At 37.2% G+C, this 22,409-nt stretch overlaps 1 protein-coding gene and 1 pseudogene across 1 annotated transcript; one reads left to right on the forward strand and one right to left on the reverse strand.

Annotated features, from left to right (window-relative positions):
- Positions 1–1,235: 1,235 nt before the first annotated feature.
- On the forward strand, positions 1,236–3,035 carry LOC126696059 (uncharacterized). Its single transcript, XM_050392843.1, has one exon. The coding sequence runs from the start codon at positions 1,236–1,238 to the stop codon at positions 3,033–3,035; it is 1,800 nt and encodes a 599-aa protein (XP_050248800.1).
- Positions 3,036–18,056: 15,021 nt separating this feature from the next.
- LOC126696060 (protein DMR6-LIKE OXYGENASE 2-like) lies at positions 18,057–22,131 on the reverse strand (annotated as a pseudogene).
- Between the last annotated feature and the right edge of the window lie 278 nt (positions 22,132–22,409).

The following is a 22,409-nucleotide window of genomic DNA, read 5'->3' on the forward strand; positions in this document are numbered from 1 at the left end:
TGAAACCAAATGGTCCAAAAAATCACAGAGAAAGCTTATCATTAAAAAAAAAAAAAAAAAAAAAAAAAAAAACATAAGCTCTATTCCTATATTATTATCAATAATATATATTGGTAATTTTTTATAATAAAAAAAATCAAAAATAGAAATGGTCTCTAAAAAAAAAAAAAGGTTAAAAATGGAAGCTAAACACGTATAATGTAAAAAATATTATTTGAATACTAGTTTCAATTTCAATTTTTTGAAAATTGTTTTCATATTGTTTTGAAAATAAAAACAAAAATCCTCCTACCAAACAGGTGCTTATCCTTTCGCCATGAGTCCATGACTGATTTTTACTCAACGAATCTTAACATATAAATGGGCACTCAGATCTTATCAGTAAAATGGAGAATATGGTAACTATTTAAATAATAATAATGAAGAAGAAGTTTCAACTAGGACTGAGACTTTTCAAAACTAATCAATTTAGTTCCTAAAGTCAATTTGGTCCTTAAAACCGAATTTTTCAAAACTAATTAACTTGATTCCTAAAGCCAATTTAGTCCCTAAAACCATTGAGAAAAAATAATTAACTATTTAGGGACTAAGTTAGTTTTAAGGATCAAATTGACTAATTTTGAAAAGTCTTGGATTTAGTTGGCATTAGTCCAAATCTCAAGGGATATTAGTAGGATTTACCCAAATAATAATAATAATAATATGCAAATAAATGATAAGAAAAATTATTTTTAAAAAATAAGGTAAAATAGAAACGCTAAAACGTGGAGCTCAAGTCATTTTTTAAATCCCTCCTATCTAGTTGCCTAAAAAACACAAAATTGAGAAAAGCCCTCCAAATTCACAACATTTCGGATTCAAGGCAGGAGCTAGTCCCCATTAGAAATTAGCCACTGCAAATTGAAAGGAAAACAAAGAGAAAGAAAGAAAGAAAGCCATGTTGCGTTGCGTCAAATACCCCATAAGAAACCAGAGAAACCCAATTATTCATGAAGTTTTTTCCTCCATTGGAATTAGAATTAAAACCCTACAGCTTTTAAACCCTTCAAAAACCCTAACAACTTTATCAAACCCAAATGTTCTCACCTCGTCAAACCCTGATGTTGTTCAAAATGATGATCAAATGGGTCTTCTTGGTCCCACAGAGCTCTACAATCAAACCCCAAGTGCAACAATCTTAAACCCTACTAAAACCCTAAAAACTTCATCAAACCCTGATGTGAAGTGATGATCAAATGGGTCTTCTTGGTCCCCCAGAGCTCTATAACCAAACCCCCCAACCAGAACCTAAGACTGGTGACCCATTCATGGACCTCATGGTTGCCGATTACAACAAAGCCAATCACCAAACACCCCCAAGGGGCTACACCGAGAACCTCTCACCCACCTTCCTCTCCTCTGGCAATCCTTGCCTCGATTTTTTCTTCCATGTCGTGCCCGATACGCCACCTGAGACCTTGAAACAGAGACTTGAACTGGCCTGGGCACACAATCCCCTCACCACCCTTAAGCTCATCTGTAATCTCCGAGGAGTACGTGGCAGCGGCAAGTCTGACAAAGAAGGTTTCTACACAGCAGCGCTTTTTCTCCACATGAACCACCCTAAAACCCTAGTCCACAACCTGGAGTCTTTTGCTAATTTCGGCTACTTCAAAGACTTGGCAGAGATTCTTTACCGACTTCTACAAGGCCCTGATATTCGTAAGAAGCAAAAACACGAGCATGATTGTAACAAAAAATACAATGTGAAGCCAAATTTTGTCGCCAAGGAAATTACGCAGGGGCTGAGGGAAAGGAAGCGCTTGGCTATGGCTAACAAAGCCCTTGAGAGATATAATCGTGACATGGATTTTCGTTCATTGCACAACAGCGTATCAGACTTGTTTGCCAAGTATTTAAAGGCTGACATGGAGTTCCTAAACTCAGGGCAGTTGAACAAGATCAGTCTTGCAGCCAAGTGGTGCCCTTCAATTGATTGCTCGTTCGACAGGTCTCTTTTGCTTTGTGAGAGTATTGCAAGGAGGGTTTTCCCCGTGGAGTCGTACTCGGAATACCAAGGCGTTGTAGAGGCACATTATGCATATAGGGTGCGTGACAGGTTAAGGAAGGAAGTTTTGGTACCACTTAGGAAGGTGTTGGAGTTGCCTGAGTTGTACATGAGTGACAAACGTTGGAATGAGCTTCCATACAATAGAGTTGCTTCGGTGGCCATGAGGCTTTACATGAAAAGATTCTTTAAGCATGATGAAGAGCGATTTAAGAAGTATTTAGAAGATGTTAAATGTAGGAAATCAACAATCTCTGCGGGGGCATTGCTTCCCCATGAGATCATTGAGTCTGCGATAGAGGGAACAGAAGCTGAGGCTGAAGTTGCAGACCTTCAATGGAAGAGGATGGTGGAGGATTTGTCAAAGGAAGGCAAGTTGAGGAACTGCCTCGCCGTTTGTGATGTCTCTGGGAGCATGTGGGGCACCCCTTTCAACGTGTCTGTTGCATTGGGGTTGTTGGTTTCGGAACTGAGTGAAAAGCCGTGGAAAGGCAAGGTTATTACGTTTAGCGAGAAACCTCAGCTTCATATAATTAAAGGCGATGATCTTAAATCGAAGATGAGGTTTTCGCAGCAGGTAAAATTTATGAACACCGATTTTCAGAAGGTGTTTGATCATATATTGCAAGTGGCTGTGGATGGGAACTTGAAGGAGGACCAGATGATTAAGAGGGTGTTTGTGTTTAGTGACATGGAGTTTGATGAAGCTTCGAAGAATGATTGGGAGACCGACTATGAAGTGATACAAAGGAAGTTTAGGGAGAAAGGATATGGATCTGTGGTGCCTGAAATTGTGTTTTGGAATCTGAGGGACTCTCAGTCCACGCCGGTTGTTTCCATGCAGAAGGGGGTGGCAATGGTGAGCGGGTTTTCAAAGAATATGATGAAGTTTTTCTTGAATAATGATGGGGAAATCTTGAACACTGAGTTTATAATGGAAATGGCCATCTCTGGTGAGGAGTATCAGAAACTTGCTGTGGTGGATTGATTATCTTTGCATAGTATTGAGTAAGTTTTATTTTTGAGGTTAAACTTAATTAGAGTTTCTTAGCTACTCTACATTAGATTCTCAATTAAATTTAAATATATATAATTGTATAAAATTTAATTTTCTATGGAAAAGATAATGCTATTTCAACTTTATTGTTCAATGTAACTATGTGCTTATATTTAATTGGAAGAGTTAAGGAATTGCACATAATTAAAGAACTATACCAAAATTGTGTCCTTTGTGGTTTTCTTGACTCGAGCAATGCTTTGGTATTTTTGTCTCTTTTTGCGCTTTGTCCCAGAACCTTAAAAAAATAAAAAAACAAAATAAAAAAAAACTGTGCATTTATGTTATTGGGTTGATTATCAAAACAAAAGAAACAAAACTGAAAATTTAGGATATATAATATACGTGAGACCAGAAAAATTTGGGTTCATCCTTCTCTTTGGATAATTGAAGATTATGTTGACATATGCAGGAAGTAAGGTAGTAAAACATAAATTTTTGTGAGAATGAGAAGAGAAAGCCACAGAAAGAATAAATTTTTTTTGCTGCAGAATTGTTATTGATAAGGAGCGATCGATTACAAATCTGTTTTCTATTTCTTTGATGCAGAGCTGCTGCTCCTGCACAACACCAGAGATTTATGTTTTGCTACAAAGCATAGAAATTTCTGTTCCACACACACTTGCAGCAGATCATACTTGATGAGAGTATTCTACAGATAATAAATGATATTTATGTTTTGCTAAAGAGTTACGAGCCAGTTTTTCTGCTTCAGTGTATGAGTGGACAGGCTTTTAGTACTAAAATAAGTTATTCCTTTTTCGTTACATCCTTTGAAGGAATGAACTCAAAATCATGATGTTGTTGGTAGCTTAGTTAGAGGGAAGAAGCTACATACATTTAGTTGGACTGGATATATTTTCTAATTTTGATTTTTTTTGTTAGTGTATAGCTTAGACTAGTTTAGCCCATTGGGCTTAGCCCAGTATACTGTACTTGTAGTTTACTCCTTTTACTTGTACTGCACACATATCTAGCCTATATAAGGCTCTCTATTGTACATTGTTTCATACACATCAATATACAGACTATTCAGTCTTTTTCACACTTTATATTCTTAACATGGTATCAGAGCCAATCCTCTGACTTCCTGGTTCCTGTGGACATCTCCGGCGTTCTTCCGCTGCCCTCGCCTTCATCCAGTAGCCACTGTCAGAAGCGAGTCACCGCCGTCACGCCCACAGTCCCAGCAAATCTCGGATCTCATTGTTCTGCTCATCCAACTGTCAAAGCAAAGGCATTGAGTGACAGAACAGACAATCCCGAGCAAAACCCAACCAAGAACGGCCAGAAAACACTTCACACGCGCCCCCACGCGCCGCCTGAAGTTTCTGCCTCACGAGCACGCGCCGTCACGCGCCGTCACGCGCCGCCACGCGCCTCCATGCGCCGTCCTTCTCACTCACGCTCCCCCACGCGCCAGATCAGACTTCATCCACGCGCCCCACGCGCCTACACGCGCCCCACGCGCCAGATCCGTTTCGCGAACTGCCACGTCAGCCCTAGTGTGACGTCACCCTGCCACGTCAGCCGTTGACTGGACCAGACTTGACCGTTGACTTTGACTTTGACCGTTGACCAAGTCAAAATTTTTCAACAGGACCTGTCTTGCTCAGTTTTTCGCGTAGATTCTGATTTTGGACTCCGTTTCTGCATTTGAGGTATCTAAATATCACTTTTTGATCATTTTCTTCATTATGGCTCAACAAAGTGAACGAGATATCATACGTCCTATCACCATTATGTTGGATGGTCCTACTAGCTATCATGCATGGTCTCAGAATATGACTATCTTTCTCAAGGGTCGTAAACTGTGGAGATATGTGACTGGTTCAATTCCTAAGCCAGTACCAAACCCTAAGTCCAAAGCCACAGCTGCTGAAGAGTCTTCCAAGACTGCTGTTACAACAGATGATTATGAAGAACGTCTAGAAGAATGGGAGAGTATTCAGAGTAAGATTTTATCATGGTTTATCAATACCTCTATTCCCTCCATTCATAATCTTCTTCCTCGTCTTGAAACTGCTGAGGCTGCTTGGAAATTTTTGGCCGATCGTTATAACTGCACTAATGATTCAAGTTTGGAGTTTCACATTGAATCAAAACTTTATCAAATGCGCCAAGAGACAGGTCAGTCTATTTCTGATTTTTATTCTCAGACTTCTACTATGTGGGAACAACTCTCTGCTGCAGATCCTCCACTGGTGTGTTCTAAGGACATTGAGCTCTTTGTCAAATATCGGGATCGCCGTAGATTTATGCACTTCATGATGGGTTTACGTGAGGATTTTGAGCCTACTAGGGCTTCTCTACTTAGCCGGTCTCCTACTCCTTCTCTTGATGCTGCAGTAAAGGAGCTCATTTCTGAGGAGAATCGTCGGCCCACTTATCACATGACATCATCTGATCATGTCTTGGCTACACCCTCACCACAGCCTCCCATTGTTGCATTCACTGCTCCTCCGCGAGTAAACTCCGGGCGTCCCACCTCTCAATCTTCCAAAGGTGCTCACTGCAAGTTTTGCCGTGCCAAAGGCCATGACATCTCTGTTTGTCGTAAGCTACAGAAATTTGTGCAAGAGCAGAATAAAGCTTCTCTTCCTCAGGCAGCTGCTGTATGTCCTTCAGATCCATCGGTTCCTACAAGTCCATCTTTGGCTTCCTCACTTACTACGGCTGATATTGAGGCAGTTGTTCAACAGGTTTTATCCCGCACTTCCACTGCCCTTTCTGTCACCTCAGGTAAACAACCTTGGTTTTTTGATACTGCATGTTGTAACCATATGACTCCTGATGAATCCCAATTTTCTGATAAGGCACCCTTAGAACATCCAATCACCATTTACACTGCTGATGGAACTCCTATGCCTGTTAGTCATAAAGGAACAATCTCTTCTCCTTGTTTATCCCTTAGTGACACTTTTCATATTCCAAAGTTATCCCTCAATTTGCTTTCTGTTGGTCAACTTTGCGAATTAGGCGTAGATCTTCTATTTACTAATCATGGTGTGGATGTGCAGGATCCCCGGACGGGTCAAATGCTTGGGACAGGCCGTAAGGTTGGTCGCATGTTTGAGGTTCATGACTTGAAGATTCCTTCACAAGTTGTTTCTGCAGCTGCTACCACTGCCACCTCCTCACCTGATCTATGGCATGCTCGTCTTGGTCATCCATCCTTATCTCGTCTTCAATTGTTAGCTTCTCAAGGTCATTTAGGTTCAGTTCAGTTTTCAAAATTTGATTGTACTTCCTGTCATTTTGGTAAACAAACAAAATTGCCATTTAATAAAAGTGACTCCTTTTCTTCTGCTCCTTTTGATCTTATACATTCTGATATTTGGAGTCCTGCACCTGTTCCCACTGAGGGGGAATCTAAATATTTTGTCATATTTGTGGATGATTTTTCTCGGTATACTTGGATTTATCTGCTTCACCATAGGTCTGAACTTGTGTCTATTTACCAAACATTTCATAAAATGATTGAAACACAGTTCAATCGCACCGTTAAAGTCTTTCGATCAGATAATGCTCAAGAATATAATGATAAATCTTTCCTATCCTTTTTAGACAGACATGGTACTCTTCCTCAGCGGTCTTGTCCTTACACCTCTCAACAAAATGGTCGTGCAGAACGAAAACATCGTCACATTCTTGATGTTGTCCGCACCCTTCTCATTTCTGCCTCTCTTCCTGAGCGATTTTGGGGTGAGGCCGCACTCACTGCTGTGCACACTATTAATCGTATTCCTTCACCAACTACACACAACAAATCACCATTTGAGCTTCTCTATGGTCAAACTCCTGACTACTCCTCTCTTCGGGTTTTTGGTTGTGCTTGCTTTGTCTCTCTTCCTCCTCATGAACGAACAAAGCTCCAACCTCGTCCTCGTCTCTGTTGTTTCCTTGGTTATGGTGTGTCTCAAAAAGGGTTTCGCTGCTATGATCCCATTTCTCATCGCCTTCGTGTCTCCCGTCATGTTGAGTTTTGGGAACATCGTCCTTTCACGAGTCTTCAGCAGTTTCCTACATCTTCTTCCTCAGAGTCTCCCATTTTTACTGATCTTTTCCTCCCTCTCTATCCTGAACTTGTGGAGGATTCTTCAGCATCGACTGCCTCTCCAGACGACTCATCTCCGGTTCTGTCTCCGGCATATGACCCGCCTGTCTTGGATCCTGTGGCACCACCCTCTCCTGAGTCTCCTATTGGTCCTGAACTTCGTCGTTCCACTCGGGTAAGCATTCCTCCCCCTTATCTCACTGATTATCTGAAAGTTCAAAAACGTGTACAAAAACACTTTTGAACGTTTAGACCCCCAAAAACCAATTTAATCAACACAAGCAATATGTTAAACAACTAGTGTGCGGAAACTTAACATATGCTATAACATGGAATTGATTAAACAACTATCTAAGCCACAACAAAATAAACCACAGCAGATAATGTAAAGGCAGAGATAGAGGGGAAGGAAGATGCAAACACAGCGATAACACCAGATATGTTATCGAAGAGGAAACCGAAGACCTCGGCGAAAAACCTCTCCGCCGCCCTCCAAGCGGTAATCAATCCACTAGAAAATACAGTTGGGATACAAGGACAGCAATAGACCCTCCAAGCCTAATCTACCCAATGCACCTAAGCCCTCCAAGCTTCTTGCTCCAACGAGGTTGCGCCGAACCTTTTTCTTTTCTAGCTTTCCGGATTCCGCTACTACACCGTAGCATCAACCAATGAATATTGGCTCCTTCCTAACTGCTTCCCAGAACTCCAAACGTCTGTCTCACAGAGATGATAATGGTGAGAACCAGGTTTGGTATAATGGCCTCTCAAGGATTTGACAATGGAGAGGAAGAGAGTGAGGGATTTTGATGAGACTCTAAGGTAGAGATTGTGGGTGAAACAATCTGGTTTTTCTTTAGGGTTTCTCTCTCAAAATTCTCTCTGGAAGCTCTCTTTCAAACGTGGGTTAAAAGGGTATTTATACTGGAGAGGAGTGGAATGCGAAACGTCAGGTTTTTTCCAAAACAGGGGTGGCTCGCGGCTTGACCTCGCGGCTTGACTAAGTCGCGAGTTCCAGTCGCGAGTTAACCGTATGGCCAGTTGTCCTGTTTTGTCCTGTAGTGCTCCAGCTAGCATGACTGTTCATCTTCCAGCATGCTTGGCACGTGTGCATCTTCTGGCGGGTTGAAGCCGCGAGACCAGTCGCGAGTCCCAGCCGCGACACTCTGTTTTCTTGCACACTCTTGAGCAATCTTCACACTATCTCACTCACTACCCTTACAACAATCCCACCTAAATACAGGGTTACTAAATGCTGAATTACAAGCAAATTTGGCACGGAATAAAGCCAATTAGATGGTTGAATAATTTCAACCTTACAATCTCCCCCTTTGGCTATTCCGTGACAAAACCCTAAAACAGACTCTAGACTTAACATGTGAGTTGGGAACAGTTGATCAAAACTCACTCACACCTAATTCTAGAAGCTGTGAAGCACTTGAATCATATGAACATAAACTCCTGAAACACAACAATACACCATGATCATTGTAAGCAGAAAATTATAAATGCATATGAAACAGGCAATATGAGATCAAGCAGAAGATGGAGTTAATAAACAAACCATGGCTTGATCAACCAGGTGAACACCACAAGGTAGTGATCACAGTGTTCATTCACACTTGGAATGAACACAAGGACATACAAGTTAACAAGCACAAGGCAAGACACTTGTATGTACAACACTCAACCAATGCATAGCACACAAGGCATATGCATCTAGGAACAATCCTACAAGGGCACAAGAGTGACAGTACATAAACCACAATGCAGAACATTTGGATTTAAAATACTGATTTCACATAGCATAAAGGCTGCACTTAAGCATGGTACATACCACAAGGCCTACAAACTTATGCATAAAACATAAACCCTCAAAGCTTACAAAAGCATATGGGTACAAACACAACAAGAACCTGAATAACAACATCAAACATATATAAAAGTTTATCCAAGAGTATATGAAGAAAGTTAGAAACAGTTATACACCAAAACCCAGTGTATTAAAAACATAAAAACCATAAAAACACTAATTACTCCCCCTCAACAAATTACTCCCCCTCAAGAGCTGCTTTTCTGCTTCAATTATCAATGAACTTTCTCCCCCTTTTTGACATGGAATGGCCAAAGGGTCACTGGTCATGCTGAGTTGTGAAGCTGTCAAGTGTAGCAGCCAAGACATCAATCTGGTCTTGCATGGCTCTCATTCTGTCAGAATGCTCAGTCTGGACTGCCCTGATCCCATCAAGCCTTTCCAGAATGATCTGGAAAGCATCTGGAGGTGCATCTGCAGAAGTTGAAACTCTGGACCTCTTGCCACTCCTCCTTGGTGTTGAGGTGGATGCATGCCCTGCTGCCTCTGCATCAGTCTCCATTGGGACTTCCTCTCCTTCATCACCTTCATCTTCTTCTCCGGGGAGCCTAACACTGATCCTTTTGCAGGTAAGTTTGTTGATTGCAGAGGGTGTGGACATGTGACTGATGTCTTGAGGAATTTGAACACCCTTCCTTCGAAATATCCTCATTAGAAGACTGGGAAAGATCAGTTTTGGTCTAGATGTTGTTCTTGTCTCATCCACAATGATGTCAAAGATGTGGGAACTTATATCTATGAAGTTCTTCTCTTTGAGATCCATCAGAAAAATTGCTCTAGCACAATTGATTGTGGTCAACTTCCTAATAGGATAAAGGTTAAACATCATGATTATGGTTAGAACCCTCATGTCCACTGGAAAGGCAGTGGTATTCAAACACTTCCCTTCTCTCTGCCCACCTATTCTCTGTTGAACTGTTTCAATAGAGACACTCCTATCCTTGAAATTGACAAACTCCTCATCATCCAAACCCTCAAGCCCTAGTACATCATCTATGACATGTGCATCCAAGATGAATTCTTTCCCTCTAACCCAGCAATTTAACTCATTCTCCTTTATCACAGCATTTGAATAAAATTCTCTAATCAGGGGTTCACACACCAAAGGGAAATCACTTAAAAGTTTGTCCCATCCTCTTCCTTCAAAACAACTGGGAATAAAAGTTTGCCTTAAATCATCCAAATCCACAAATCTCTCTTGAATGATTCCTGCATTCAAGAAGTTATCCTTGTATCTCTCAAAATGGTGAACTGACCTAAACAATCTAGGATCCATCTTAAGTCTTTTGTCAGCCTTCTTCGCAGTAGATTTCTTCTTCTGAGGTGAAGGAGCCATCTGTGAACAATCAGAAAAGGCCACAACAACATATAACAATATATGCGCATAACCAGTCAGTACCATGTAGTTAACAGAGAGAGATATCAATCAACCAAGTGAACTTCAAACACTTAAACAGCAAGCAATTTAGTTCAAACATATGGAAAAACCAAGCCTAGGATAGGAAACACATGAACAACATGGTGTAGCTATCCTGAAAGCAGATGAAGGACATTGAGGCAGATTTTATGAAAAAAATTATATGACAAACAACCAATATGTTGAACCTATCAGAGTCTTCCCACAGATTATCAATCTAAGACATGCACATCTTGTAAAGGAGAAATCACAACCTCAACCAGAACCAATAGTAACATCTCAACAGCTCAACGTTCAGAATGAAATGAAAGGAATATTTAGCTAAGCACAAGAGCAATAGGACAATGACTATCATTAACACAACCTATAACAACAGAATCCACAAGCTAAGCAAGAACAAAGAGCAGAGACCGAACCATAAACCCATTTCAAAAACACAATCAAATGCGAAAAATCAAGGGTAAAAGTACAAAATCAAGTAGAAAAGAGTGAAAATCAGAAAACCCATACCTGGAACTCGACGATTTTGGGCTGTAAGGATGCAACACAAGAGATTTGAAAAGGGAGCACGGAGTGTTTGGGAGGGAGAGTGTTTAGAGAGAAGATGAACAGTCACAAAAATTCGAGGGAAAAACTGAAAAAGTTTAAAAACTGCTCCTGTTTCTGCAAAACACGCGATTTTCGCGACTGGTTTAAGTCGCCACACAGTCGCCAGATCAAGCCGCCAAAACAGTCAAGAGGAAAATTTTGAAAAATTTTTTCTAAGTGTTTTTCGCGACTGGAAGGTCTACCCGCGAGAGAGTCGCGAGCTGAGCCGCGAAAATCTCTGAGTGAATCTCGCGACTGGACCTTCCACTCGCGAACAAGTCGCCAAAACTGACCAGCGAAGATGCGACTGAGGATCGCGACTTGACACACCCGCGACTGAGCCGCCAAAACAGGGCAAAACTGTATTTTTGAAATTTTTCAGATTTTTCAGCAAAACACTTTCCAAAAACACCTAAAACACTCAAAAATCTTTCTGTGCCTGAATTAACAAAGATTGAGCATGTGAAAACACATTTTATCAAGTACAATCACACAAATGAATATGGCATTTATCAAACATAAACTTGTGTGTTGTGTGTGGATATCAACAATGAAATAGTCCTTTGTCTAATGTGAAGCTTCAATGATCAATTCAACCAAGGCATACACAATTAGCACTAGATCATGTGACCAATCTCAATTATAGAAATATGAATATATGACTTCCCACACAACTAGATAACATAACTTGGAGCCTTTCATTTGACTCCACTTTCAGCCATAACATTTGATCTTTTGAGGCAATCATCTCTCATTGTGAGAGGGATAAACAATACTTTTCTTTGAAGAACAGGCCTTTGGCCTTTTTGAAAAAGAATTTTACTTTTGATATGAGGTCGCTTACCCTTTTTCCTAGTCAAATACTAGAATGTGCGACAGGCTTTTGCAGCTCTGATACCAATCCCACCTAAACACAGGGTTACTAAATGCTGAATTACAAGCAAATTTGGCACGGAATAAAGCCAATTAGATGGTTGAATAATTTCAACCTTACATTATCATTGCTCTTTTGCTCTTGCCACTCTCTATGAACCTCACACCTATCGTGAGGCTCATACTGACCCTCTTTGGCAGCAAGCTATGAATGAAGAACTAGATGCCCTTCATAAGAATCACACGTGGGATATGGTTGATTTGCCTCCTGGTCAGTCTGTAGTAGGTTGTAGGTGGGTTTACAAGATCAAGACCAAGGCTGATGGATCTGTTGAACGATACAAGGCTCGCCTAGTTGCCAAGGGCTTTACTCAGGAGTATGGTATTGACTATGAGGAAACATTTGCTCCTGTTGCTCGTCTTACATCTGTTAGATGTCTCATTGCTGTGGCTGCTGTTCGCCATTGGCCTCTTTATCAAATGGATGTGAAGAATGCTTTCCTCAATGGAGACCTCCATGAAGAAGTGTACATGCAACCACCCCCTGGCTATCCACACTCAGGCAATCAAGTTTGCCGCCTTCGCCGTGCTTTTTATGGCCTCAAGCAGGCTCCTCGAGCTTGGTTTGAAAAATTTAGCTCAGTTGTTGCTCAGCAGGGTTTCACTTCAAGTCCTCATGACACTGCTCTCTTTGTTCGAAGATCCTCTGCTGGTATCACTCTTATTCTTCTTTATGTTGATGATATGATTATTACTGGAGATGATTCTGCAGGTATCCGCTCTCTTCAGAACTTTCTTAGTCAGCATTTTGAGATAAAAGATTTGGGCACTCTCAGCTATTTTCTTGGGCTTGAGGTTACCTCATCCTCTGATGGATACTATCTTTCCCAGGCTAAATATGCTTCTGATCTTCTCTCTAAAGCCGGTGTCACTGATAACAAGACTGTTTCCACTCCTTTGGAATATAATGCAAAGCTCACACCCTTGGACGGTGAACCTATATCCGATGCTACTCGCTATCGTCAGTTGGTTGGCAGTTTGATCTATCTCACTGTTACTCGTCCAGATATTTCACATGCTGTGGGTATGGTTAGTAAGTTCATGGATGCACCTCGTTCTGTCCACTATGCTGCTGTTCTTCGGATTCTCCGATATGTCAAAGGCACACTTTATCATGGTCTGCATTACTCCTCTCGATCTTCTCTCGAGCTTCATGCTTATTCAGATGCTGACTGGGCAGGTGATCCGACTGATCGATGCTCTATCACAGGTTTCTGTTTCCTGTTAGGTACTTCTCTGGTCTCGTGGCGCAGCAAGAAGCAGGATGTGGTTTCCCGTTCTAGTACTGAGGCTGAGTATCGTGCCCTTGCCGACACCACTTGTGAGCTTGTTTGGCTTCGTTGGCTCTTGGCTGACATGGATGCTCCACAGCCCACTGCCACTCCTCTTTATTGTGACAATCGTAGTGCTATCTACATTGCTCATAATGATGTCTTCCATGAACGCACTAAGCATATTGAGATCGACTGCCACATCACTCGCCAGCATCTTAAGAAAGGAAATCTCCAGTTATTCTCCATCTCCTCTGCTGACCAGCCTGCTGATATCTTTACCAAGACTCACCCGCCTGGTCGTCTTCGAGATCTTATATCCAAACTCCAGTTGGCTTCCTCCTTGCCACCTCGAGTTTGAGGGGGGATGTTAGTGTATAGCTTAGACTAGTTTAGCCCATTGGGCTTAGCCCAGTATACTGTACTTGTAGTTTACTCCTTTTACTTGTACTGCACACATATCTAGCCTATATAAGGCTCTCTATTGTACATTGTTTCATACACATCAATATACAGACTATTCAGTCTTTTTCACACTTTATATTCTTAACATTTTTAATGGAATTTTATAATACATGTCATCGGAATCATATACTTGCTAATCAATTTTATTGAGACAGGTAAAATATTGATTAGATGATGAGTTACTGGATTAGATGTGGTGAAATCATAATCAGTGTGTATTTGAGTTTGATAACGATGATAAGCCTGATACAGGAGTGTATGTGTATATGCCTCTACTAAGGTGCTCGGTGCTTTGTTTATACACACGGGGTGAAGGAATTAAAGTAGCCGTTCTGCGTCATTAAAACTTAGGTGTTGGACAGATTATCAAATAAAAACTTGGGTGCTGGACAAGGAATTAAAAGAAGACATGAATCACTTTCGTGAGGATACTTATTGTGTTTGATTTGACATTGGTGTTGTTCACTTGTACACAACCTATGAGTATGGGTGGGACAATTGTACGTGCTTGACAGTTTCAGTTGTGTTTAGAGGGCCTAAACTCAGTTCTTCTGAGTTGAGTTGGTTTGGACATTGCATTATTACGTTGATTCTGCACACAGCCAACTCAATGTATTTTGGGATGTAAGACGAAAATTTTGAAAGCGACCTTTTATTTTTTAAATAATTATATAATATTTATTGAACTTATGATATTTTTTTTTATTATTATAATATTTTTTTTTTTGAGATATAAAATTAATAATTAAGTTTTTGATGTGATAAATGATAAAGAGATCTTTTAGATTTTACTGTTAACAGATGGGATTCCTATCCAGAATAGAACCAGAAGCAATATCCGATTTTGCATGGAGACCATGCAAAAGGGAGAAACTTAAAACGGTCATTTAAAAAAAAAAAAAAATTCTTTGGGACAATTCTATTGCATACGGGTGCATTTACACATTACCAACATATAACTGAAAACATAATTTTACATCACAATTTCAAGCATTAAAATATGACTTAAAATCACTATTTTAATTGTTTTGGACAGAGCGTAAATGCACATAATGTGTGCAACAAACATTATCCTTTTGCTTTAGGGCTCGTTTGGATTGAGAGAGGAAGGAGGAAAAGTGGATGAGAGTAGAGTAGAATTTTCCTTTTGCTTTAGTTGAAAATAGATTAATTTTGAATTAAATCTACTCTACTTCTCCTCCCTTCCCTTCAATCTAAACGAACTATTGGTCCAGTACCTAACAAGTAAAAGACTGAGAAGTCTTTAACCAAAAAAAGAAAAAAGAAAAAAAGATTGAGAGGTCAAAGACTAAATAAAAAGTACTGAATAGACTAGGAGTATTGATTGAGTGGATGACATTACTTTCTCGGCTCCTAAAAGACTATGCATTTAGCTATATAAGAGTATTAGTAGTAGTGAAGCTAAATAGCTATATAACTATTTTAGCATCACAAAAACACAAAAATACATGTTACAATAGTGGAGCCATAGTTAAAAAATTTTAGCTTCTTGCTACAATGCATAGCTATTTATGGCTGTGCACTGTAGCAAGAAGCAAAAAAAAAAAAAAAAAAAAAGATTATTAAACTTCTCTCTTTTCTCTCATTAAAAAAATATTTTCTCTTTTTCTTTCTTTCTCTCTCTCTCTCTAGAATCCCTTATCTCCTCACTGCTTCGTTGGCCAACTCGCCGATGATGGTGCTCATAAAATCCATATAAAAACCCACCGAATCAAACACCCAGCCACCAAAAAAACACAAGATCGGACCACTGCCACTGAAACAACACTGATCCACCAAACCCACACCACAAAATACAAAACACAAACCCATAGAGATAGAGTAGAGAGAAAGATCAAAGTAATGCTGGTCCAAATTCCATACAACCACCACAAAACACAAACCCACATCACAAATCACAAATCCATGGCAGATTGGTTAAAGTAGAGAGAAAGATCACAAACCCATGGCACAACCCACAAACCCGCGCCAGCAAGGAAGGTGAGAGCTTCAGCGAGTTCGTCTTTGGCCACGGCACAACCCACAAACCTGCGCTAGCACAACCCACAACCCACAGGATCCTTGAGAGCTTCAACGATTTTGTCTCCAATGCCGGTGAGGAAGGTTTCGAAATGGTGATGGGTGGGAAGGAGAGAGCAGCGACGAGTTAGAGAGAAGTGAGAGTGGAGAGTGGAGAGGAGAGAAATGAGAAGTTTTTTTTTTTTTTTTTTTATTTTTTATTTTTTTTACAGTGGAGAGTGAGGCACAGCACGCACAAAGATAGAGAGAAAGAAATAATTTTTTTTTTTTGAGAAAGAGAAAGAAAGAAATTAATAAAATAATGTAGTAGATTTATTATTTTATTGTGATGTTTATATTATTTTATTGTGTTGAAAGCTAAAATAGTTCCATTATTGCTAGATGTTTTGTAAAGTGAATAAGTAAAATAGATAAAGTAACTTTTTGTGGTGCCAAATAGCTAAATTTTTAGCTCCATTGCTATGGATGCTCTAAAAAATAAATTAAAAAAAATAAAGATGGTGAAGAATGAAATAAACGTTACTCTTTCATTCACCCAACAAGAGCAACAGTAAAAGGGTGAATCTTTGCAATGGTAGAAACAACCAAAAAAAACAAAAAAAAAATAAAAAAAAATAAAATAAAAAAATGAAAGAAAGGGAGAGTAAATAATAATCAACCTGAGATGAAGATGAAAGATGAAAGGAGAGCAATCAACATACCACCGATTGATGAGCAATTACAAAGAAAGCTAAACAAAGAATCAAGATGGAGAGCAGCAAGGTGAACATAGAGCATATGGATTTTGATTCCTTCAAGAATCAATATGGAAATATGTTTTTTAGTTTTTTCCTTTTATTTCAATAGATACTCTCTCTCTCTCTCTCTCTCTCTCTCTCTCTCTCTCTCTCTCTCTCTCTCTCTCTCTCTCTCTCTCTCTCTCTCTGAAATTTAGGATTAGGTATTGAACTTTGGATTTCATTAATGAGCTTGTCTATAAAATTCTTTATTCTATTTTTAATTTTGATATACTCTTCTTCACATTCTATGCTTGGGAGAGTGGAAATTTTTACAATTTCAACCCACGGCAGATAGATTGAAAATTTTGAAAATTTACAACAATGCACAACATTCAAAGATAGATTTTTTTCTTTTTTTTGGGAAAAAATTTTGATTAATATTTTTGTGACAATGCATATTTCTAGGGTCCTTCATTTTTTTTTTCTAGGTGAGAGGACCTTAATTATATTCTCTTGATTAATTGATCCCTGCTTCCATTTGGGGGCCTTAATTAAGCCCTAGGCAATTGTCTAAGTTGCCTAGTGGGTTGAGTCGGATTGCTGCTGTGGGTAAGCAGTGAAGTAACCCACTTGGGAAGTAGGTGGTAATATAATGGGTTGGATTGGAATCATTACACCTCTAGGTTTTTTTTTTTTCTTTTTTTTTTTTGGGTGTGAGTGGTTTGGGTTGGGTTCGGTTTGGAAACCTAGAAAATTTGATTCAAACACATTTATAATGCTTTGTCAAGAGAGGCACAACAATTTTACTTTGTTTTGCTACTACAACATCATTAAGCTTCTTCTTTAAAAAAAAAAAAAAATAATGAGGCTAAGCATTGGCTGCTTAAAAATAACCAAGAATACCCTAGAGGACTAGTGAATTTCACTACAACAAAATGTTTATTACAACAAAAAAAATCGTTGCAATAACATTGAAGTCGTTGCAATAACATTGAAGTCATTGCAATAGTTTATGTGAAGTGTTGCAATAAAATTTGAGGTAATAAGTTTGTGCTACAAAAAAATTTTGTTGTAATAAATCTTAAATATTTTAATGAAAATTTTGATGTAATAATATATTTGCTATTGTAATAAACAATTTATTACTTCGAATATCTTGTAGCAATAGGCTATTATTTCATAAATTTTATTACAATAGATTGTAAAGAATTGACAAAAATAATTTGGGTTCAAATTATTGCAACGGTATATTTATTGTAATAGTTAAATTTTTCATATTTTTTCTTACAATAGATTGTAAAACAATTGGAATTAGATCATTGTAATAATATATTCATTGCAGTTTCATATTTGTCATTGCAATAAATTGTAAAATAATTGATACAGGAGTGTGGAATGCGAAACACTGAATAACTGTCAAACGGTGCATTTAGTAAGGCGACTCAACAAAAACAAACGCAACACAACACTATTAAAAAGAGCCATAGCTCGTTTTATTATAGGTTAGAAAAGGTCAGTTTGATTTGAAGCTTCCACTTCAAAATTCTTCTTGAAATTGGCCTAGAATAGCACTTCAAAACAGAAAGACATCAAAAAAAGAAGTTGTAAGATAACCAATACGAGTGTTTGATATGTTTCCAAAGCCTGAGTCTCTTTATTAGCATGTCAAATGCAAGCATCTAAAACAACTCATTCTTGCTAGTAGATTTATAAACCTTACACTGTCACAATTACTCTGATATTCTAAAAAGGTAAATTTGGATGTTTTCCACATCATGCTTCTTAAAATCACTTTGATTTCTATTGGCGAAAAATTTTCCCCAGTTGTATTCCCTGTATTTGGAAGGGTTCTGCTCGTTTACTAGCTCCTCGAGAGGTTTCACCGTGGTATAGTGGGCTGGGAGGAAGAATAATGGAATAGAAAGCCTTGCCTTAGTAGAATTCACCACCACCCTGTGCTCCACACTGTCATATTTGTCATTGCTCCAAACCTATACGAACATCCCCTTATGTTACTTTCATTACAAATCAGAGTATTATTCAATAAATGAACATAATCTATATATATATATATATAAAGAACTGAAACATAGTATTTATTGATACAAAACTTCTATTGTAACTCGCCAAAAGCCTTGTAGCTGAATTGGCACATTCCCCTGTACAAAGAGTTTGGGGGGTTAGAGGGGAAAGAGTTCGAGCTGCGGGGTTAATAGCATGTTGTAATTATCTCTAAAAAAAAACTTCTATTGCGTCTTCTTAAATTTTACAGTTTCAATTTGTTCAACTTTTCATCTACTTCCACCATTACTCTTCCATCTTAACTTAATACTCTCTCTCTCTCTCTCTCTCTCTCTCTCTCTCTCTCTCTCTCTCTCATTTTGTTCCTCTTTTGGTGGAATTTAATATTATTTAAACCACTTTTTTTTTTCCCACTGATGGTTCTTTCTGTTATTGATTATTTAATTGTCACATTACATTTGTTTATCTTTTTGGTAAATTTGTATCGATTTTTATGCATATTTAGTTATTTTGATATTCCAATTCCTGCTCACAAGTTCTTTTTCTATATTCCATTGGTTTGATTTGATTTGGATTAATAATAGTTGTTTTGCAAGTTATAATTTGATTTTTTTTTAGTGATCAATTTAGATAATTATGATACTTTACTAAGTTTTGCTCCTTTTTTTTTTTTAAATCCTTTTGGATGGACAAATTTATAATTTTTGTAGAGAATGTGCTCTTAATAGTTGTATTAGAAATGCTTTATAATGTCACTGATTCAGAGAAAATCAAAGGTTAGTCAAACAAAATAAAATTAGATGAGTGATATATTTTAGCTTTTGCAATTGTATTTTCATCTTATCATTATTATTTTATAACAATGCATTTATAGAAACTTAATTCTGAGATTTTGCTAATAATTGTTCATTAATTTGATAATCTTTGTGGGTGTATGAATTTGTAATTTCTAAAGAAAATAACCTCAATTGATTATCAACAATAAATTGTTTTCCTAATTAATCCAATTAATCATTGTTAAGTTATTAATATTTTAGATTCATTTTTCGGTGTTTTGGATTGTAGGGTAGAAAAAATAGGGTTGGAGAAAGTTTTTTAAAACTAAAAAAATAATTTTTGAATTTTATATACTTTTTAATGGTACACAAAATGTTATAAATAACTTTGATTAAAAAATGAATATTTTCTCTAACTTGCCTTTTGAATTCTTGAAAAAAAATAATTTGTTTTGTTTCCATTTTGGTGCGACAGAAATTTTATATATATATATATATATATATATATATTTCTTTATTTATTTATTATACATGTGTTATTGTTCCTATAATTAATGAAAATGTAATAATAAAATATATTACTCTTTATTAAATTAGTGTAAATTGCAAAAAAAATAAATTTAATGAGACCACCCTAAAAAAATTATGGCAAAACTTATATACAGTACATATGTGCTGTTCCTTAGATTCACTTCTTCAAATTCCGCTATATGGTTGTATTTAATTAAAAATATACTTTCATCTCATGTGAAATAAGTCATGTGACTGAATTTAAAGAAGAGAACTTAAGGAATAACACATAAGTACTGAACCTAAGTTTTATCCAAAACATTATCATATGCAACGTGCAGGTCTGCACTAGTAGTTAATAATTGATAACATTTGTTGAACTGCGAATGAATTGGGATTAGAAATTATTGGTAGGGGGTTGGTTCCTTTGTGCAAATCATTGGTATATGATCAATTCCAAGTTTTTTGAATTAATAGCTCATTAATTTGCACAAGGATCTCACGGTAATGGAATTACACCATTTTTTATTGGTAAACATAACTCACACACACCTAGATGGGGGAGGAGATTCATATGGTTGAAAGACCACTCTCTATGATAGATTCACACGACACCACCTTTTTTTTTTTTTTTTTTTTTTTGGGATAGTTCAAAAGTTTAATGGGAGAGGATGATTTGAAACTTAAATATTTTTTGTTAAAAATACTAGGAAGTACTAACTAATTGAACTATTAGGCTCTTGGCACACACCACCACGTATGATACATTATGTATATTCAATTTTGATAGAATGTTCAAAGTTCATGAATAGTACCTGAACAACATCACCCACATTAATGATATATGCATCTGTGATAGGCTTAACCGGAATCCACTCTCCATCTGATTTCCTCTTCACTTCAAGCCCTCCAACATCATCTTGTGCAAGGACAGTTAAGACGCCGCAATCTTTGTGGCGGCCAACACCAAGAGCTAGGTCGGGAGAAGGGCACAGAGGGTAGTAGTTGAACCGGAGAAAGCTGGTTTGGTGCTCAAAGTAGCCATTTAGCCGATCAGCTGGTAAGCCTAAACTCAGGGAAATAAGTTCCAATTACTTGAAAGCCAGCTTTTCTACTTCTCGGCCATACTCCTCACATATTTCCCTGGAAAATCAAGTACATCACACTTAAAAGCAATCCCCACAAAAAGGAATTTTAATCAACTACCAAGGCAGTATTAAGTGAACCATGACTAAAAATTTTAATACAAAAGAAAGTAGAAAAGACAATTCTTTATATGCAAATTGTTTTGTTTTGTTTTAAAAAAAAAAATTCCTAATCCCTGGATATAAGTAGTTAATCAAAATTTAGAAGGTTGCCAGCTTAGTGCCTAAAGGCCCTAAACAAACAAATTCTCCAGGATGATACAAGACAACATTTTGAAATGTCAATTGGAACTCTACACCAAAATAAGTTTATTACATCAAGTGCTAATACAACAAAATTAGTATAGTGGTATTAGACATAATATCACATCTAAAAATTAAAAGTCGTTGCAATAGTAACTTAAAAATAGTAAATTATTACATTAATAATAATTAGTTGTAATAATTTATAATTTTCAGTTACAATAGAGATTTTAATACTAAATTGAATTTAGAAATTTTTTTGCAATAACATAAATTGAAGAAATCAATTTTTTTTAATAACTTAAATTGAAAAAACCATTGTAATAACTTGATACCAATTATATACTTTGCGATATATTATAATAGATCGAAATTTCAAAGAGATGGCTTATTGCAACAAATTTAACATTGCAATTACTAAAATATCAATTATTTTATAATCTATTGCAATGACAAACATGAAACTGCAATGAATATATTATTACAATGATCTAATTCCAATTATTTTACAATCTATTGTAAGAAAAAATATGAAAATTTTAACTATTACAATAAATATACCGTTGCAATAATTTGAACCCAAATTATTTTTGTCAATTCTTTACAATCTATTGTAATAAAATTCATGAAATAATAGCATATTGCTACAAGATATTCGAAGTAATAAATTGTTTATTGCAATAGCAAATATATTATTACATCAAAATTTTCATTAAAATATTCAAGGTTTATTGCAACAAAATTTTTTTGTAGCACAAACTTATTACCTCAAATTTTATTGCAACACTTCGCATAAACTATTGCAATGACTTTGATGTTATTGCAATGATTTTTTTTGTTGTTGTAATAAACATTTTTTGTTGTAGTGGAAGTACTGACCAAACTCTACGTGGTTCAAGCAAGCTATACTTGGTGCGCAACCCTAATCCGTAGAATATCAAATCCTTGTGGTCATCACTCATAAGCATTGTTAGAGGTCTAAGATGGAGAAGATATGTCACACGTAGAATATATACATCTTTCCGCTCACACAATTATGGGGTTTGCATGGGTTTGGCATTTTGACATGTAGTATCGATCTCAATTTTAGGGGGTATTTGGTTTGTCATGAGGTTACATTACACCGTAATATTACGTTATTGTAATCTTACATTAATGTAATCTCAATATAATAATACAACATTACATTGTTTAGGAATGTGATGAAAAAAAGATGATATGATATATTTTATAATTTTAAATAATG

This window comes from Quercus robur, chromosome 8 (genome assembly GCF_932294415.1).
Source record: "Quercus robur chromosome 8, dhQueRobu3.1, whole genome shotgun sequence".
Taxonomy (NCBI): Eukaryota; Viridiplantae; Streptophyta; class Magnoliopsida; order Fagales; family Fagaceae; genus Quercus; species Quercus robur.

Bases quoted from the DNA above. Each gene is read 5' to 3' on its own strand.
- LOC126696059 (XM_050392843.1), top strand. From the start codon at position 1,236: ATGGGTCTTCTTGGTCCCCCAGAGCTCTATAACCAAACCCCCCAACCA.